At 39.4% G+C, this 20,310-nt stretch overlaps 2 protein-coding genes across 5 annotated transcripts; one reads left to right on the top strand and one right to left on the bottom strand.

Moving 5' to 3' along the window:
- LOC137102084 (NLR family CARD domain-containing protein 3-like) lies at positions 1-8,241 on the bottom strand. The gene is made up of 8 exons (XM_067481217.1): positions 7,998-8,241; positions 6,388-6,682; positions 4,251-6,042; positions 3,978-4,151; positions 3,496-3,669; positions 2,825-2,998; positions 2,647-2,693; positions 1-1,677 (listed from the first exon to the last, which is right to left on the bottom strand). The coding sequence occupies exons 1-8, from the start codon at positions 8,007-8,009 to the stop codon at positions 1,124-1,126; spliced, it is 3,222 nt and encodes a 1,073-aa protein (XP_067337318.1). The 5' UTR covers positions 8,010-8,241; the 3' UTR covers positions 1-1,123.
- A 4,863-nt stretch (positions 8,242-13,104) lies between these two features.
- On the top strand, positions 13,105-18,322 carry LOC137103027 (NACHT, LRR and PYD domains-containing protein 12-like). Of its 4 annotated transcripts, none has more exons than XM_067483021.1 (6): positions 13,105-13,196; positions 14,292-14,464; positions 16,125-16,390; positions 16,499-16,822; positions 16,910-17,368; positions 17,472-18,322. In XM_067483021.1, exons 4-5 carry the CDS (start codon positions 16,804-16,806, stop codon positions 17,329-17,331), a joined length of 441 nt encoding a protein of 146 aa, XP_067339122.1. In that variant the 5' UTR covers positions 13,105-13,196; positions 14,292-14,464; positions 16,125-16,390; positions 16,499-16,803; the 3' UTR covers positions 17,332-17,368; positions 17,472-18,322. The 4 variants fall into 4 exon arrangements, with proteins under 4 accessions (XP_067339122.1, XP_067339123.1, XP_067339124.1 ...); XM_067483022.1 differs by having other exon boundaries at positions 13,125-13,183; XM_067483023.1 differs by lacking the exon at positions 14,292-14,464 and having other exon boundaries at positions 13,126-13,196.
- The last annotated feature ends 1,988 nt before the right edge of the window (positions 18,323-20,310 follow it).

Raw genomic sequence — 20,310 nt, 5'->3', positions numbered from 1 at the left:
CTTAGTTTTTCTATAATTTTATTCTTTTTACTGTGGAAGGAGAGATTGCAAATAAGAGTTTCATTGTACAGTGTAACTGCTGTGTTCATCTTGTGCATATCACAATAAAATTTCTTGAATCTTGAATTGGGACATTTTGTACTTTAAGGTGAAGTGTGGTAATCAACCTCTGCATTAATGATAAGAAAAAATTGGAACATTTTTTATCATAAACAAATAAGAAAAATCATGTCATTCCTAATGGATAAAATGCACTCATCCTCAGAGCCCCACGGCAAGTTAAAAACACTGGTTACTTTATTTTGCTAACACACAGTAAGAGTTCTTACAAATCATTATATTTTAAAATTATCATCACACGATACACAATGCTCTACAATATTAAAACTCAATATTTAATTCATATTTCTTCTTCATAATTTCTTCTGTGGATGATTAGACAAACAGTATGATTTTATAAATGTACAAACATTAGAGCAGAGCTATTTTTGTGTTGTGGGGAGTCATATTGAGCATTTGAACTTGTACTATGTATAGTTGTGCGTGTGAATGACAGAATGTGGATAATTACTAATTAATGACAAACAGGATTCACAATGGCAAGAACAGAATCACCAAAAATAGAATCTTTGATTGAAAATGTTTTATACAATGAACAAAACAATATAAAATAAAAGGTAAGGTTTTTGAAGTTGAGTTGTGAGTGTTGCAGTGTGGTGACAGAGTTAAGTTTGCATTGTAAAAAAAAAAAATTTATGGAGCTTGAAAGTCAGCATAAAAACAAATGTAAATTAGATGTTTTGAATTACCACCGTATTTACTGTTTAATGACAAGAAAGTACATTATGAGATATGTTATACATACATTAGTATTTGCAGACCCTGCAAAATCCTCGGTTAAGAGTCAACCAAACATTAAAGACCACTTTCTGATGTGTGTGTGAAGCACACCCATCGCTCTGTTCATTACACCAATTCCTGCATTGACACTAAACATAAAATGTGAGATGAAAAATTTTACCCCAAGAGAATTTATTTTAGGATTTCAGCCTGATTCCACCGCTGTTGCCTTTTATACTCTTAGTTTGTGCTGAATGTGTCAGTGAGAGAGAGTGTTTCCCTGCTACACATCACATAATGTCACTGAGGAGCTGTACGACCAGAACCCAAACCCAAACCCGAAGGCAGCGTAGACTGGCTCAGTGAAAGTGGTGTTGAAGGTGTGGAGGTGGTTGAGTTTTTCAGAGGACACACTGTAGAAGGACAGGGTGCCAGCAGGACAGTCCACATACACTGCTACTCTGTTAGAGACATTGGGGGTGTAGGGCAAATGGACAACTATTTCTTTCTTGTTGTGCCAAAAAGAATAAGACTCATCAGTGCAAATTAGGCTCCAGCACTGATCATTCCACCCAAGCCTGCAATCTGCAGTTTTTCCTCTCCTACTAATTCTTTTGTACGTCACTGCTATGATAACACGTTCTTCCCTCTCAACCTCCCAGTAACAGCGACCAGTCAGACTATTTTTGCACAGCACCTGCCAGCAGCAGTGATCAAACCTCTCTGGATGATCGGGGTATGGCTGCTCATCCCTTACCACTATCACCTTCTTATTGTTTTCAGACAATTTAAGGTTTCTGTGTGCTGTGTTTGGGTCCAGTTCAAGTTCACAGACATCTGCAGGAGAGAAAAACAGGTTAGGGGCAGGTCATCTTCTCATGCTACTGCTGCAGAATATTTTCCAAAACTTTAACTAGACTGGAGAACAGGAAAAGCTAAAAGATGAACCTCAGCTCATCCCAGCTCCTTTTCTTGATCTGTTCCTTTTGTGGTCTTTATTTGTCCATGTTCCTGATCAATAACCTCTTACTGATCATTGTTTTACAACTGTGTCAATCTGACATAAAGACAAGACTAAAAATTTAAAATTTTATATTTTCATCAACAAAAACTGAAGAGCAACTCTTTAATTCACCAACCTGCACCATCTGTAGAATCAAACTGTGGCTCCTCGTCAGTAAAATACTTTCCTCCACTGTTAAAATTGTCTCTGGGTTTAAAGATGGTTTAGCTGCTTGACCGATAATAAGAGGCGTTTTGCCTTTCTGTCTCTCTTAATACTGTATAGACATATAGAAAAATATTAAAAAGCCTAAATCCAAATGTGACTGGACTCTCATAGGCAATGTCTTTAAAATTTTGACAAAAAGACCAAAGCTAATTAACATTTTTATTTAAAAAGTAACACAAAATCTGGTGTTTAATGTAATACTGTTAAAGAAATAATATTAAACCTGATTTATTTGAAACCTATGATGCATTGGAATGCATAATTAGCATTTTTGCATAATTGTGTATGTAGTTTAGTTGCATGGTTGGCGATGTTATTTTGGTTGCTACTTCTTGTTCCTGTCCCTTGTTTGTTTCTTTTACTTTTCCTTCATCTCTTTTCCTTGCTCCTGTTCCGTTGTCTTGTACATTTTCCTCTTCTGAACTTTCTTCCATTATTGCGCTTTTAATAAGACTGAGTGTTTCACATTTGCATAACTGACACTTATAAGAAATAATGAACCCGTCTTTACCTTGTAACATAGTGATGTGAATGAGTTTTTCACATTACTGTATACGTTTGTGAATGTCACTTACACTTCTTCAGACCACGTTTTAGCCTTTGCTGTCCACAATGGTCCACCCTATACGAAGAAATTCAGTCAGACTACAAGCAGGTAATGAACTCCCTGATGGATGAATACTGTTTAGAAAAAAGTTCATGGAATATTTCAGAATGTCAATTTGACAGAGAAACGCTCTTGTTTCTTATTACCTGAGAGTCTCCAGTCGGCACTGTCGATCCTGTACTCCACCAGACAGCTGCTTTACCCCTGACTCTCCGGGATGGTTGTAGCTCAGGTCCAGCTCTCTCAGATGGGAGGAGTTGGAGCTCAGAGCTGAGGCCAGAGAAGTACAGCCTTCCTCTGTTACTTGACAGCCTGAAAGACTAATTGTTGCAAAAATTGAGTAACAGGCAAATCATCAACAAGAAATTGTTGACTAAATAATCTGCTGAGGTGAACTGTATTTGTTTTATTTGACAGAAATATTTTTTATAAATATGTTAACAGCTAATCTAATGAAGAAAATAATGAAATGCAATACGCTAAATTTCACAGACCACAAATTTTAGCTTAAAAAAATAATGTGGATAACATAATTGTATATAAGAAAAGTGTGTTAGTTGGTTTAAAACATGGGATATACCAGACATGGTTTGTATTTTCCAAGGAACATAAGAAATGTGTGGCTTGAGCAGAAAAGGTTGCGTTCTCTTCTAGGATAAACATTTTTAACAGCATTAAGTTGTATGGATATTATGCTGAGGCTATAAAGGATAAATGTGTTGGCTGGCTTGGATTTGTATGTGATTAACTGATTAGAAAATTAAAGACAATATTACAGTAACTTAGTCCTAATGTGAACAAACTGCTGAATCCTAACCTGAGACTTTCCAGGGTGCAGTGAGAACTCGCCAGTCCAGCTGATAGATCCTGCACTCCTGCATCCTGCAGGTCATTGTTACTCACATCCAAGACTTTGAGGACTGAGGACTGGGAGCAGATAACTACAGACAGAGTTTCACAGCTTTTCCACGACAAGTTACAGCCACTAAGACTAAAAACAGTCATATAAATATAGTAAGCACGGTGCAAGGACAGGTCATGGAAAAACCATTCAAACCCACAGGAACTGCAAAGTGAAACACCATGCTTGCTGTTTTATCAGATAAAACATAATTCAATTTTTAGATCTAAGATGTTTCTTTGTAGCTGGGCAGGAGTCTGTTCGCTTAACAGGTACAGCCCACAATTAAGTTTGACTTCAACAACATATCTAATGAGGTTGAACTAACTGGACTAGAAACAAGTGGAATAAGTTGTGAAGTACGCTTTAGAAGGAGAGTCAAACAGCTGAATCCTGACCTGAGACGTTCCAGTGGGCAGTGTGGGCCTTTTAGTCCAACAGACAGCAGATTCACTCCTGAATCCTGCAGATTGGTGTTACTCAGGTCCAGCTCTCTCAGACAAGAGGACTGGGAGCTGAGAACTGAAGACAGAATTTTGCAGCTTTCCAATGAGAGATTACAACCACTCAGTCTGAAAAGTTTGAGACAAACAAAAACCATAAAACTTTTACGATCAATAAGATATTGAATCATAATTTGTAAATAATAATCCGGGTAACTTTTAACATACATAACTTTCTTTGAGGATTTGACTACTGGCAGCAACTGCAGAAGAGTCTCCTCAGAAGCAGAGTATTTCTTCAGATCAAACACATCCAGATCTTTGTCTGAGGACAGCAACATGAAGACCAGAGCTGACCAGTGAGCAGGAGACAGTTTATCTCTGGAGAGATTTCCTGAGTTTACATACTGTTCAGTCTCCTGAAGTAGAGAGACGTCCTTCAGCTCATTCAGACAGTGGAACAGAGTGATGCTTCTCTCTAGACAAGTATTGTCATCAAGCCTCTCCTTGATATACTTGATTGTTTCCTGGTTAGTTTCAGCGCTACTTCCTGTCTCTGTTAGCAGACCTTGTAGGAGACTCTGGTTGGTCTGCAGTGAAAGGCCAATAAGGAAGCGTAGGAACAAGTCCAGGTGCCCATTTGAACTCTGTATGACCTTGTCCACAGCACTCTGATAAAGATTAGATTTGCGTCTTGCTAGTTTAGCCATCCAAAAATTAGTATGTTTTTCTTCCATCAGATTTACTCCAGAGTTGAAGAATGTCAGATGGACATAAAGAGCAGCAAGAAACTCCTGAACACTCAGATGGATAAAGCAGAACACCTTTTTCTGATCCAGGCTTTTCTCTTCTTTGAAAATCTGTGTCAACACTCCTGCATACAGTGAGGCTGCTCCAGTTTTGATGTCACACTCTGTCAGGTCTGATTCATAGAAGATCAGGTTTCCTTTCTGCATCTGCTCAAAAGCCAGTTTTCCTAAAGAATCAATCATCTTCTTATTAGCTTGATTCCAGTGTGGATCTGTCTTAGCTCCTCCTTGATGCTTGATATTCTTCAGTTTGAACTGAACCACCAGAAGGTGAATGTACATCTCAGTTAGGGTCTTGGGCAGCTCTGCTCCCTCTCCAGTTTTCAATACATCCTCCAGAACTGTAGCAGTGATCCAGCAGAAGACTGGGATGTGGCACATGATGTGGAGGCTTTGTGATGTCTTGATGTGAGACATGATTCTACTCACCAGCTTTTCATCTCTACATTTCTTCCTAAAGTAGTCAATTTTTTGTTGGTCAGTGAACCCTCTGACCTCTGTCATCATGTCAACACACTCAGGAGGGATCTGATTGGCTGCTGCAGGTCGTGTGGTTATCCAGAGGCGAGCAGAGGGAAGCAGGTTCCCCCCGATGAGGTTTGTCAGCAGCACATCCATTGAGGTGGATTCTGTAACATCAGACAGGATCATGTTGTTCTTAAAGTCCAGAGGAAGTCGACACTCATCCAGACCATCAAAGATGAACACAACCTGGAACTCTTCAAACCTGCAGATTCCTGCTTCTTTGGTTTCAGGAAAGAAGTGATGAACAAGTTCCACCAAGCTGAACTTTTTCTCTTTCAGCACATTCAGTTCTCTGAAAGTCAATGGAAATGTGAACTGTATGTCCTGGTTGGCTTTGTCTTCAGCCCAGTCCAGAGTGAACTTCTGTGTTAAGACTGTTTTGCCAATGCCAGCCACTCCCTTTGTCATCACTCCTCTGATTTTTCTATTAATTCCATGTGAGGCTTTAAAGATGTCTTCACGTCTGATTGTTGATTCTGGTCTGACTGGTTTCCTGGATGCTGTTTCAATCTGTCTAACCTCATGTTCATCACTGATCTCTCTACTCTCTTCTATTATTAAGTAGATCTCTGTGTAAATTTCATTCTGAACTTCAGATTTTCCTCCTTTTTTAACTTTCTCAATTGAACCCTGTAGCTTTTTCAAGAGGCTGGATTTGAGATTTTTCTGGCACTCAGCAAAACCCTCTGAAAGAAAACAAAAGACGAATTCACACTTATGATGATCAATAAGTGAGACCATTACTAATTTTGTGAGTTCCATTGGTGTAAATATGCTAATTTTATGTCAGGTATTAAATTGGTATTAGGAATTTAGGATTGCTTGTGTTTTATATGTTGTATTTATTTTTTTCAGTAGTTTCTCTGCACTGCAATCCCATGGCATTGCTCACCTTTAAGTTCCTTAACAAAGAAAACAGGGGTCTTAATCAACCAAGAATTTCTAGAGCAATAAAAAGGGCAATAGTTCTTTTTTTGCACTTCTGGTCAGGTCTGTAATGTCATACAACTTTTAATCGCTCCATAACTTACCAGGTATTGGCTCTGAGTTGGTGTCTGATAGAATCCGTACAAGATCATTCCTGTCTAGCTTCCTTAAAACCTTTTTGGTCACCTCCAGAGTGTTTTTGCAGTAGGTTTGTAACATCTGATCTACTGTGTCTGGCCTGTCGGCTTTGTCCAGTCGGCTCTTTGGGATTATTGGGAAGCGTTCCAGGACCTCAGACTTCTGTAAGTACCACTTAAACTCTTTTAACTCATTGTCTCCCAGATCCTTCAATACTCTCAAAAGCAACTCTTCAGGCGTCAGTGTAGCCATCTTTTTTTCCTGCACAAATCAAAAAACATCTTCATCTTTAGGAATAGTTTTCTAAAACCAGGAAGGCTAACAGAGTCATATGATACAATAAGAAAAGAAAGATAGGACTAAAGCAGACAAAGCAGACTGAAAATGTTCTGGAGGAAGTCTACGGCACGTTTACACATAAAGATACAAAGTAGCTGGGTTCCGCTTCAAAACCAGCTCTCCATTGGGAATAAATGGAAGCTAGCTGTTTGCCCAGCCTTTTAAGTCAGTATGTCCTTGTACTTTCCTGCTCCAGGTTAGTCTGTCCAAGTTTTGATCTAGGAGGGTTCATGGAAGTTTACCCACGTTTATGTCAGCCAGATACTATGAGCTGTTTTGTCCTTTGTAACTACGGCTGGGACTGTAGTGTCTGTGATCTCAACAGGAAGTCAACTGCATTTTCAGTGGGTGTCTCTCAAGTTTACACAGTTATAATTTAAGTCCCAGAAGGAAAAAAAGTCTGTTCCACCATTAGTTATATCGAAGCCTGTTCCCAAACCACATCAAACATGTCGTGTAACCTTTTCATGCAGAATGTTTAGATGTCGGCATGTGAGCTTGTGAATGTCAATCATTACATAGTTATGTTTGTGGAATGCTCTCTCAGCTTTAGTGAGCTGTTTGTGTCTGATTAGAGACAGGTGAGCTGCTGTGATTGGCTGCTTTAAAATATTGTGGGGTTCCTGGAAGGTTATTGGCTGGTTGTAGATATCCAGGATATGTGGTTCATAGGAATTAGAGTATAATATAAACAAAAAAAAAAATGAAATTACTACAATTGTTAGATAAACAATAATCACAGTTTGCTGCACAAAAAGTCATTAGCACCTTAAAACCATAGTTCTAAATGGTTTTCACAGAATATTTAACAATAATTTCATAAAAAACAAAGTATTATAAATGTTGAATGTAAATAAAATACACATCTAATGAGGAATTAATTTAAATTATCTTATTTTCAATATTAAAGTATATAAAGTATATATATAATATAAAAATAACAAATTCAAACAATCACATGTGACCAGTGTCTTAGTAATTAGCATATATGTCCCCAGACATTTGTGTTTAAACACACACACACACACACACACACACACACACACACACACACACACACACACACACACACACACACACACACACACACACCTGTTCTGTGTGGAAAACCTCAACCTGCAGAGTCCAATAGAAATATCAGTAAACCCCACAGGTAACTTTAAAACAATAACTACTGCTAAAACCTAAGATTTAAGTACACTGCTCATACACACACACGTCAGACAGGTGTGATTACCTTTCTGCTCATCTTTATCACTTTCTTCTGTATCTTCCGACAAAACAAGCACGACAACTCTTAGTGTCCGTGTGCTTCTGTTCACCTGCTCTTTCCTATTCCTAAACTGGAAATCAAAAAACACATCACAGTAAGGACAGAGGGGTCCAACCGGGAGGTGTGGTTTATCATAGACACATGATCTGCTGTGAGTTCAAAGACGAACTTAAACCATGACGAGCAACAAGGTATTTAAAAAGTATCTGGAATGGGGTCAAATTGACACGATGTACACGATGCTTCCTTTTGCAGTCAGTTCTAAAGAACTCAGTCGGATTTCAGTGGCAGTTTCTAATCATAACAAGAACTTCAGCCCAAACCTGTTAACCTGCTGACTGACAGATTAAAGATGAGATAAAACCATCTCCATTTTTAATAAGGCTGCTCTTTTCCTCCTTTAAACGTTAGAGTTACAAAAAACTGAATGAATGTCAGCATTTGAAATGTATATTTTTTCAATTCAATTCTACTTTGTTGTGAATTGCTGTCATATAAATAAAGTAATCTCAAGCCATTTTACATGATAAAGTCAAGTTGAGCAAATGGTAGATTCAGTCTTTGGTGACTTTGACAATAATGTGCTGAATTTTCCTAACAAAACATTTTATCACAACCTCCTCACGTGAAAGAGGCAGGAGTCGACCCACGATCAAACAGAAACCAGAAACCCTGCACTGTAGGCTCACTTCAGTATAACCCACCCTGCTCGATCAGAAAGGCTCCAGTCAAACAGTCCCTTTAGTTTATGTTCGATTCATATGATTCTATAACTGCTCACATTACTTTTGTGCTGCAGTGTTTTAGGAGGTTGTTTAGGAACAATAACTGAACTTCCTTTACTTCACGCTGCATCATTGTCTGTCACAGATGTGTGTGTTTAGGTTTAGGCAACAAAAACTGAAATGTTAATACCTACCGCAAATCCTGTCAGGAGGCTGAAAAACACTGATTAAAAATGTTAATCACACAGATGTGACTGGTTAACTTTTAACGTCAATTGAACAAAACCATTAAAGGACTTTTGTGCTTTTTTTAATATAACAAGAGAGAGAAATCTGTTCGATCCTGTTTACCCACAAGCCTCAGAACAGATTTCTTTAGGTTTTATGCTGAGGTAAAACAGTAGAAAGCTCTGATGGTTCATGTGGACACAGCAGTGCAAAGTGCAAAATGTTGAAATGAAGGTGAAGAAAGGTCTCACACCCTAACCCTCAAACGAACGAGTCCACTTTTAGTTCCCACCTGTTCACTGTGTGGTCTGCCTCACAGAGAACGCCGTGTAAACAGGTTCCATTGTTTTTCAGGTATGTAGTTCATCCTGAAGTCAGTTCTAAAGAACCCAGAGAGTCAGATGTCAGTGGCACACATCCAAACTCAAAATCAGCTCAAACATTTTAATTGTCAGGAAGATGAACCTTTAGTCCATTATTTTCATTTTGAACACCTGCAGGACACGTGCAGGTCCTTAAATCACAGCTTGCACAACTACATGGTCCATTGTTATCACAGTCATATATAGTTTACCAGTAAACAGGATTTAATTTTTTTCTGCTCTGGGTATCACCACTAAGTCACTGCACGTCTAAACATATGATATGATGCTGTGTGTGTGTTTGTTGTCTTTTTTCCCCCTGTATTTACTTTTTAGACTAACAGATGAGATGATGAGGGTTTGTGCTGCCACCTCAGCACAAAGGTCTGGATGTTCTCCCAGTACCTCCCACAGTCCAAAGACATGCATGTTATCTTAATTGGTGAAAAAGATTCCTGAAGCTCCTGAGAACTGAAAAGGGGAGCAACATAACTTTCATCCAAAATTGCGTCGAAATTTACCTGGAAAGAAACTTTTCAAACCCAACAGACTGAAACAAGGCCCAAACTCAAAGAAAAGCAAATGAAGTTCGTTCAATAAGATGAAGTCAGTGTTAGCATCAAAAATGTTTCTGCAAATGTATTTTCAGACAGTCCTGTGTAGTTTAGGTAACTCAAAGTTTAAGTGTTAATGAGATGAGACTAAACAATAAAAAATAGATGTTAACCACATTTGGTTAAATTGCAAAAACAAATACAATTTCTTGAGTATCAGATCTGATCATTTGTGACTTTGTGTTATTAAAACTATAAAACATTACATGTGACAATGTTCATGTAGCTACTGGGAAACATTTAAATATGACAGATTTAGTTTGTGGAGAGTTACAGTCAGGTTCATAAATACTGGAACAATGTTGGAACAATACTTGGATAAAACATTGCAGTCAATGACTGCCTGAAGTCTAGAACCTGTGGAAATGACCAGATGCTGTGTTTCCTCCTTCAAGATGCTGTGTCAGACCTTTACTGCAGCTGTCTGCAGCTGTTTGTGGGTCTTTATGTGTTTATTCTTCAGTCTTCAGTAAGTGAAAAGCTGCTCTGATGGGTTGAGATCAGGTGACTGCTACTACTTTTATTAGCAGTCAGTCACCAGAAACTAATCGCTGTTCCAATATTTATGATGCTAACTGTATATATGGCCTGATTAATGTAAGCATATGCCTAAATGTCAAATGCAATTCAACACTTGTCTTTTACTTATAAAACTTATGTACTCATTGATGGCTGTATTTACTCCTAAATACATTTGGCAACAAATATGAAATGTAATTGAGACAAGAATTGAGTGAAAAGAGTGTGAACAAAAGCTGAGCGTTTCCTTTGTCTCAGTCACGACAGTCCACCAAGTTTCTTTTCGCCCCTGTTTCTCTGTTCTTACAGGTCTTAACACACCTAACACCTCTTTATCTCACTTTTGCTTTCTGAGTTGTCCTCACTGAATTATGTAGCAGCACATTTCTTTGAACACACGCTCATTGTCTTGTTGACAGATCATCTACGTCTACATGTTTAGCATTTTGACTAATGGTAGGAGGATTTGCTTTGTTGCATTCATTCCTCCTTCCACTTTATGCAGAGCTCCAGGGCCTGATGCAGACAAACACCAATGAGCCCCCACCATGTTTGACTGTGGCAGTGGTGTTCAGCGTTTTCCAGGAAGAGGTTGAGGTGGATGATGGGTCAAGAAAGCAGAGGACTCTCCTAAAGAAAACCAGAGTCATGTTACAGATGAATGACTTAAATTTTACCCTGCAGACCACTTTGTTTGCATAGTTTAATCCAGTGTTTTTGAATGTCTGAAAGCTCCTGTTGGTCATAAGAGAGGGTGGAGACACTTTGGAGGACTTGCTTTTATGGACAGCAATTTGTCCTGTGGGACCATCATCACATGGAAACTAAGGAAACAAACTCAGTTCAATCAGTAAACTTTGTCCCAGATTTGAAAGCGTTCCACAACTCTCTATGACAACTTTTCATGTCCGGAAGCATTTGACCTCCGACCCTTACTAATCAGGAGATCAGTAAAAGTCGATAACACTGATGTTTTTACGTCTTTCTTTTCTGAGGCTGCTGCAGGGTGAGCAGGTCCTGCTGAAGGAGCAGTCCCCTTTATTATCAGCGTGATTGGGATCCATTAGTCTTCCAATCTCTTAGAGGCTTTTATTTTGTTGCTCCTCCTGTGCCACTTCCTGTTAGTCTGTCTGGTGTCTTTATCTACCTTGTTTGTCCTGATTTGTTTCACCTGCTCCCTGTCCTTTTAAACCCGGCTTTGCCCCCAGTCCTTTTCCAGTTTGTTCTGCATTCTGTATCATGTGTCCCCTGTTCCTCACACTTCTGGATTTTCCTTGTTTGGACACTCATCTTTCTGCTCTGCCTGTTCCCCATTTGGACTTTTTTGGTCCAAAGTTTTGATCTGTGGTTTAGTTACTCCTTTTGTTATATTGATACCTTTAGATTATCCTCCACCTGTTTATTTCTTGCTCCCTGTATTGGTTACTCTTATTTATTTCCCTCTGCCTCCCGTTTAGTTTGATTATTATTTATTCCTGTCTGCCAGTTCCTGTTTAGTTCTGTTCATTTGTCCTTGTTTATTTATCCTTTTACCTGTGTGTTATTGTTAGTTATGGTTTGTCTGGTCCCTGGGTGTACACTACGTTGAGTTCTGTCTAGTCTGTATTCTGTACCCTGTTGGTTTAGTTGCTGTTCTGTCTGATGTTCTCCCTGTATTTTGTATTCTGTTTTCCTTGCTCTCCTAGTATAGTTGTTATTTAGTTAGTCCTCCCCTTTTAGGTGTTTAAGTTTAGGTTTGGATTTATTTTTTTAATTTACTTAGTCTGTAAGTTCATTGATTTTTTTTATTATTATTATTTTTTTTTAAGTTGTGTTCACCCCTCAATTCTTAAGAATAAATACCCTTTTACTTCGTACCTCCTCTTGTTATCTCCTTACTTGGGTCCTTAAAAGGGCAGCTGTATCTCAGTTGGTAAGGCAGGTATCCACGGACAACAGGGTCAGTGGTTTGATCCCTTGTCCCGGCTACGTGTAAAAGTATCCTTGGGCTAGACACTGAACCCCAAGTTGCTCCTGGTGGGTCAGGTGAGCACCTTGCATGGCAGCCACCGCCATCAGTGTGTTAGAATGGATGAATGGGAATCAACATTGTAAAAAATGCTATAGAAGTGGCCATTTACCACATTAATTAAAACCAAATTACCCGATCCATGACAGCTTTGAGATTCTGGAGGGATCTGTCTTGACTTCCTCCACCTTTGATCCTTTCTTTGGTTAAGGATTTCTCTGAGTTTTTAACTGTTACTGTTACTCAGCTGTTACTTTTCTTGTCTGGCTACTTCTGACCTGAGTCACCTGAGCTTCTGTGGTCAGTAATTACAATGAAGCTGTAGATTCTGGTAACTAGTTTCTGTCTTATAACAAACCTCTTATCTGAAATTCTTGGTCTGGGTAGAGGAACTTCACAAGCCATTTGGGGACTCCTGACTTAAACAGACAGGATTCCCCAGAGAAGTTCTACCATTACTATAAACATGCTGTCTGCAGATGCTCATACAGGGACTTTCTGCAGAGCCTTGACGAGAGAAGGGTTGTGTAAGAGCTTAACTTAGGAATCCAGTGCAACCAGTAGACCACTCCCTCTACTGCCCGCCCCAGTGTTTGCTGTGTCTTGTACTATGCACTTTATTCCTTCAGTGTTTACATAAAGACTCCAGAGCGACAACAACCAGCTTCTTCTCTCCAGATATGAGTCACCTGAAGTGAGTTCAGCAGGTGAGAAATCCGGACATGTCTGATCAACAGGATCACAGTGGTCACAAACTGTTGGGTCAACGTTTGACTGGACACTAACAATGGTTTATTTGTCTATAATGTATTTAATTTTTCAGATTCCTATATATTCTACATATGTCAGGACTTGTCAGATACCATAGTGGTGAGATAGACTTGGTTTGAGAGAGATTCACATATTTTACTGCTGTGGATGTAAATTTCAACCACGTACTATTAAAAAAAAATCATTGTAAGCTTCAATGTAGCAGCAGTAGTTGGTTTCATCTCTGATGAATCTGCTGATTATTTTCACTTTATTGTTTACTCTGTTACAAGTCAGAAGAAACTGAGAAATGTGAACACTTCCAAAAGGCCAACATGGTCTTGAATGAACTTGTTATGGTTTGTAAGGTGTGTAACTGCTGTTAGAGGAAGTTATAATGTTTAAGTGTGTGTGGGTGTATGTGTATATGTATGGGTAAAAAAAATTTGCGGGAAAAAGGGGAATTTATGATAAAGAATATTTTTATATTTTTACTTACTTTACTGCTACTTTTATTTTTACTTTTTATATTTTTACTTTTTAAGTACTTTTATAACTTCCTGTAAGACGGATGTGTTATTTTGAAAGGACAGCCAACACATTAAAAAGAACAAAACTTAACAACGGTAGAAGACGGTAAAAGGGAAGAGACAGAGAAATATAAAAATGTAAAGTGCTTTGTAAAAAAAAAATGGATTATTATAAATAAAACGAGACTAAAGACATTAAGGAGACTGTTACGGATAGTGTCTTTTTGTGTTGTAGACATTTTAGATAAAGAAGGATGACATCATGAAACTCTATGCTGAAATGAGAGATTATATAACACTAACAACCGAATCAAGACGAATAGTAGATGCATGTGAGGCAGTGACCAGTGACATAATTAAAATCTTATATGAAAGACTACCTGGCATTGATGGAGACTTTGATGCAGAAAGGGAAAGATGTCGCCTCAGTGAGCTGCTCAATCAAGACTATGCCCCCTCCATTTATGGTTCTACTGCTGCACAGTCAAAACACCCATAGCTCCTCATCTTCCTACCTTGCAGGCAGGTGCAGCAAGCAGATGCAGCAGCAGAGTTAGCTGTAAAGGAAGCTGAGTATAACATCCTTCTAGAGGAAACAGAGGGAAAAGATAAGAATCCTAGAGGAACAGCACAAGAAAGAATTGGAAATTCAACTGTCTGAATTTGAACGTCTGCAGGCTGGAATGGATTTAAAGGTAGGTAGGTAAATCTAGGTTGGAATCATACAAAAGAGAAATTACTCAGATGACTGACATTCAGCCAGTTGAGACTGAGCAGGTGAGCCCAAATCCTGTATCACAACCTCCTGCATCACATCCATCCAACACACGCAGATCACCTGTTGAAATTTTCATCCTGGCCCAAGGCTATTAGTGCTATTGCACACCTTAGAAGGCGAATCTTGAAAGACAAATCAGATAGACACTCAACGGTAGCAGAAAGACAAGATACAGAGTGCATCATAATCAAAGACCTGCAGAAGAAGACATACGAGGAAGAAATAAGGACAATAAGTAAGGGAAATCAGCTGCCAAGCAACAATAGGCTGCATCGGCTTGATGTCTTTCTTGACAAAAATGGTGGTCTTAAGGTGGGAGGAAGACTAGGTTCTTCAACACTTCCAAGTTCTCTCAAGCACCCAACAGTCATTCCCAGAGAAAATCACATTACAAAGCTGATAATTGCATACTACCATGAAAGGGTTGGACATCAGGGAAAGGGCTTTACACAATGTCTCCTGCTCTCTGAACCACTAGTTCATAATTCGATCCCTATGAATCATCTTGAAAGATTTTTGTATCATCAGGGAAGAAAAACTCCACTATCCACAGTATATCTATTACAATCTCCCTTCCAGTCAATTGGAAGAGAAGCAAACCCATTAGTGAGAAAGGTAGAGCGGTTGTCCACAAACCTCACAGTTGTTGGTTTAATCCCCGGCTCCTCCCGTCACATGTCAAAGTGTCTTTGAGCAAGACACTGAACCCCAACTTAATTGCTCACGGTGAGTGTTGGCCAGCTGCATAGCAGCTCCCCCATCAGTGGGTGTTTGAAAGTGAATGGGTGAATAAGAAGCAGTGTAAAGCGCTTTGAGTGCCAATAGGTAGAAAAGCACTATATAGGTGCAGAGCATTTACTATTTGGCCCCATTCCAAAAGCTGCAAATAGTTTAAGTCTGTGATCTTTGGATATACACGAGTGTTTTACTGGTCAAATAAATAAAGGTTGCCACAGCAGAATATGTTCTGGACGTTGATTTGGCATGAGTTTTTTACACTGGATGCTCTTCCTGTCGCAACCCTGCCATTTTATCCGGGCTCGGGACAGGCACCAAGGTGGTCCTTGCTGGCTGGGTGGCCTTCTACATCCCATCCTGATGATCTACTACTGAGCCACCAGGACACCACCTAAAGTCTGAAGTGGGTGCGATTTATTCCTCAGTTCACAGTGTGATTGCAAATGGAGATTCTGATACATTTAATAAAAACAGATAACTACTCAGGGTATTGCATCAAAAACTCCAAAACAAGAGCTTCAAGTACCTTGTTTTATTCTCTATTGGTGGACTGTAAATCACATTCAGGTTTCTGTAAATCTCCACTTACAACTACAATTAATCATTTATCAGACGCTTTTGTCCGAAGTGACTTACAACAAGTACCGGACACTAGGGATCTGTGTTTCCCAGGCACACTTCAGCATGTACTCAGGTGGACTGGGAGTCGAACCACTAACCCTGTGGTTTGTTGACAACTGGTTTACCAAATAAGCTACAGCCCTCCCTACTCAATTTTCAGAGGTGGCACAATTAATCACACATTTAAAAAATATATTTTTTGTATGTTTTGGATACAGACAGGACAAAAGATGAAAACTCAAAAAGAGATCCTTATGCAGAATTTGGAAGATCTGGGAGATAAAGACTTTGGCAGAAGGGGGTCCTTGAAGGCTTCCCAGCAATTTAAAAGAGTCGACTGGAGAAAGCAGACAGGCTGGAGACAGTAGATCAGATGGTTCAGACCTACTGTGACAACACTGATAAAGTCACTAAAATGGTTCTGGTGAAGATAAATCGGAATGATCTAGTGAAAACTTCTCAGACAACATTTCTGAACCCTCAGGTAAATCATGGAGAGATTATCAATGGTTGTCAAAGAGATATTGATTCCAATCAAATAAACAGAGAAACATCAGGCTTACTAGTCATTTGCTGTTTTTTATTCATTCAGCGATTCTCACTTCATGTCAACATAAACTCAAGTCTAAACTGAAGAAGAACTTCCAGTGTGTGTTTGAGGGGATCGCTAAAGCAGGAAAACCAACCTTTCTGAATCAGACCTACACAGAGCTCTACATCACAGAGGGAGGGACTGAGAGTTCAACGATGAACATGAGGTCAGAGAGATTGAAACAGTATCCAGAAAACCAGACAGACCAGAAACCACAATCAGACATGTAGACACCTTTAAAGACTCACCCAGAAGAGAGGAACCAATCAGAGGAATGATGTCGGTGGGTCGGGTGAGCACCTTGCATGGCAGCCACCGCCATCGGTGTGTGAGTGTGTGTGTATGAATGGGAATCAACATTGTAAAGCGCTTTGGATAAAAGCGCTATATAAGCGACCATTTACATTTTAGATGAGGAGCAGGCCAGCAGAATCATCTCCCACATCAAGACATCACAAAGCCTCCACATAATGTGCCACATCCCAGTCTTCTGCTGGATCACTGCTACAGTTCTAGAGGATGTGTTGAAAACCAGAGAGGGACGAGAGCTAAACAAGACCCTGACTGAGATGTACATCCACTTCCTGGTGGTTCAGGCCAAACTGAAGAACATCAAGTATGATGGAGAAACTGAGGCAGATCCACACTGGAGTCCAAAGAACAAGAAGATGATTGAGTCTCTGGGAAAACTGGTTTCTGAGCAGCTGCAGAAAGGAAACCTGATCCTTTCTGAATCAGACCTGACAGAGTATGGCATCGATATCAGAGAAGCTTCAGTGTACTCAGGAGTGTTCACACATATCTTTAAAGAGGTTCTAAAGAGGCTCTTCTGAGGCTGCTGCCAGTGGTCAAAGCTTCAACTAAAGCTCTGTATGTACACATGTATCAACCCAGATTAAATGAATCATTCTATTTATTCAAGACTGTAGAACTAATATTTGTAATTATGTTTCCTTTACTTTGATGATTTCAGTTCAGGTTGTCTGGCTGTAACCTCTCAGAAAGAGTCTTCAAAGGACTGTCATCAGTTCTCAGCTCCCAGTCCTCTAATCTGAGACAGGTTGACCTAACTTACAACAATGTGCAATATTTACCTGTGAAGCTGTTCTCTGCTGAACGACATGAAAATCTCAGGTCAGATTTCATATCTCTATAAAGCTTTACCCTGGCAAAATATCTGTTATTTTATATTTGTCATAGTCATTATTTTGTAATGGACTGTCAAATGCTGTGTTATGACCTGAGTCATTATATGTATTATTATTGTTATTTTGTCTTTTTCTCCTCCTCCTCCTCCTGTGTTTTGTGTGGGTGTGTTTTTGTGTGAGTGTGTTTTGTGTGGGTGTGTCTGAGGGGGGGTTGAGCCACAGGTGGTCGGCACGGATTGGGCCATTCAAACTCATTGTCGCCACCTGATTGGACAGGATGGATTGTCTTCCTCCATATATACCAAGATGTCAGCCGCCCCAGCTGGTCCACCTGTGCCAATCCCAACCAACCCAGCATTCTGTTGTACGAGATTCTCGACTTGACTCACAGAGAGCTCCACGAACTGTGTTTTTTGGTTTTGATATTTCTGTAAATAACTGTAAATATAACTCACTGTACATATTGAGCACCAGGTAGCCACAGTAGGAGTGAGAAGTCCTTTTTTGTTACTACCTTTTCTCCTGCTTTGGGTTAGGAGTTCAGGTTAGGCACCCTGTCATTTGTTTTGTATTTATTTGGTTGCTTAGGTAAGACAGTGATGGTGTTAGAGTTTTTGTTTGTTGTTTTGGGCACTGCTCACATCCAAAGTAAATAAAGTAGCTACCTTTTAGAGCACTTGGTCTGGTTTTGCTTGGGAATGGAAGCAGTGGTGGGCCACTTCGTTTTATGTCTAGGTTCCCCTAGACCAGGGGCATAACACAAGGCACCATTATACAAAGATGAAATGCCTTTTTATTCATCTTTCAAATGTACATGTTGTCACCAACAACTGAATTAACTGCCTATAGAATGACTTTGGTCATGTTTTAGAATTAATTGTCTTGTCCACAATCACCATAAAGACACTAAAACCAAAATTAAATCATCTCTAGTCATGTTTGGATAGCTTGTATCATAGACCTTCATTGTTGTCCAAGAATTATTGAAAAGCCAGTCAAAAGGCTGCACTGGGTGACATGTTTCTGCATTCCAAAATGTGTGGTCAACATAAATATTGCTCAATTGCCATGACTCCATGATTGGCTTCTATACAAGGAAATGCCAATTCAGAACATGTGGGACAATGTAAGTTAACAAAATCTCAACCAAACACTGGAATGTAAAAAAAATAAATAAAAGCAGTGTGTATGGCCGACATGTTTTTTCGATGGTCTATATTACAGATGAACAGCCTAATCCGGGCTGTTGGCTGACAAGAGAGACATGGTAAATAAAGAAGATTTAATAGAACAAGGTAAATATTGAGGCCTTGAAATTCATGTTTGTGGTCATGTTTTTATTGAGGATTTTTTGGTTAAGGACAAAGAAACATGACTTTTTCACATTAAACACTGATTTATCACAGTTCCTCAAGTACTGTATGTTTATCTGTAATCAAAAGTTTGACCTTGTTTATTTAAAGGGTTGGTGGTTTGACTCCAGGTTCCCCCTGGCCACATGTCAAAGTGTCTGAGTGTCAAAGTATGACGAGACACTGACACCCCCATAGTTGCATGTATGTATATGTATGTACATCTGTCAAATAATACTTTCCCGATGACGATCATTAAAGTATATAGGAAGTTTAACTAGAAACTTTGTGAGTGTTTAGTGAGCAGCAGGCATCAAACTTTGCCTTTGCTCATATTTACAAGACATTATTAAGTTGGTCAGTGAAAATAGTGGAAATATTTTCTTCTCTGCGTCTCTGAGCTCCAACCTCTCTCGTGTGAGAGAACTGGACCTGAGCTACAATCATCCAGAAGACTCAGGAGTGAAGCTGCTGTCTCCTGGACTGGAGGATCCACAATGGAGACTGGAAACTCTCAGGCATGGCTAGACTGAGCAGCTCCCACATGTTGTCTCTCTGACTAACCAAGAAAATTGGAAATTGTTGATTCTGTCTCTTCCTCCAGGGTAGACCATGGTGGAGCCCAGAGAATGAGACGAGATGTGAAGAAGTGTGAATGTGTTTTAATTAGATTTTTGAGAACACAGCTGCACATGTTCCATTGATCAGTAGTTTTTATAAATTCAGTTTAGGCTTAGACCCATTGAAGCTTTAAGCAAAGTGTTTCGTATTAAATAATAAAATTCATTTTTCCCAGGCACTTTGTGGTGATGTCTGTGGACCAGTGGTGCTCAGTATTTCTTTTTCCGCTCTGAGGTAGTAGCAGTTATGTAAGAAAACGCTACCCTGAGAGTTTTTTCTACTATGTTCTGATGTATGTGCGCTCTGCCTCTCTCACACACACACACACACACACACACAAACACACACACAAAAAGTTAGCACTAATGACAGGTAATGAACAGTCAGTGTTCCAACAGCTGATTGATTGATTGAAATTTCCCTCTGCTCTCCAGATATTGTTGTGATGGGTATTTCCTCTCCTCTTGTTGTTAGTGTACCCATCACTTATCTTTGTGCTCAGGTTTTAAACAGAAAGTAAAACAAGGTGTATTCTGCTGCTGTGTGTCAGAAGAGCACTATCATGAGGAGGCATTCAGGATATAGAGTGTGGCTTATCTGTGTTTTAAAACAAAAAAATGGAAAATGAACCCCACATCATCTATAAAAGAGATCTGCTCTGGGTTCTTATAATTTCTAGAGGCTGGTCTGT

The sequence above is a fragment of the Channa argus genome, chromosome 17 (genome assembly GCF_033026475.1).
Source record: "Channa argus isolate prfri chromosome 17, Channa argus male v1.0, whole genome shotgun sequence".
Lineage (NCBI taxonomy): Eukaryota > Metazoa > Chordata > Actinopteri > Anabantiformes > Channidae > Channa > Channa argus.
Note: the sequence above shows the minus strand (reverse complement) of the source record. Positions and strands in the feature narration are given on the sequence as shown.

What these genes read in the sequence shown, in the direction of transcription:
- LOC137102084 (XM_067481217.1), bottom strand. An exon ending in CAACTCAGAGCCAATACCTG is followed by an intron (nt 6,043 to 6,387) that starts GTAAGTTATGGA and finishes GTTTTCTTTCAG; the next exon opens with AGGGTTTTGCTGAGTGCCAG. An exon ending in TGCACCCTGGAAAGTCTCAG is followed by an intron (nt 2,999 to 3,495) that starts GTTAGGATTCAG and finishes TGCAACAATTAG; the next exon opens with TCTTTCAGGCTGTCAAGTAA.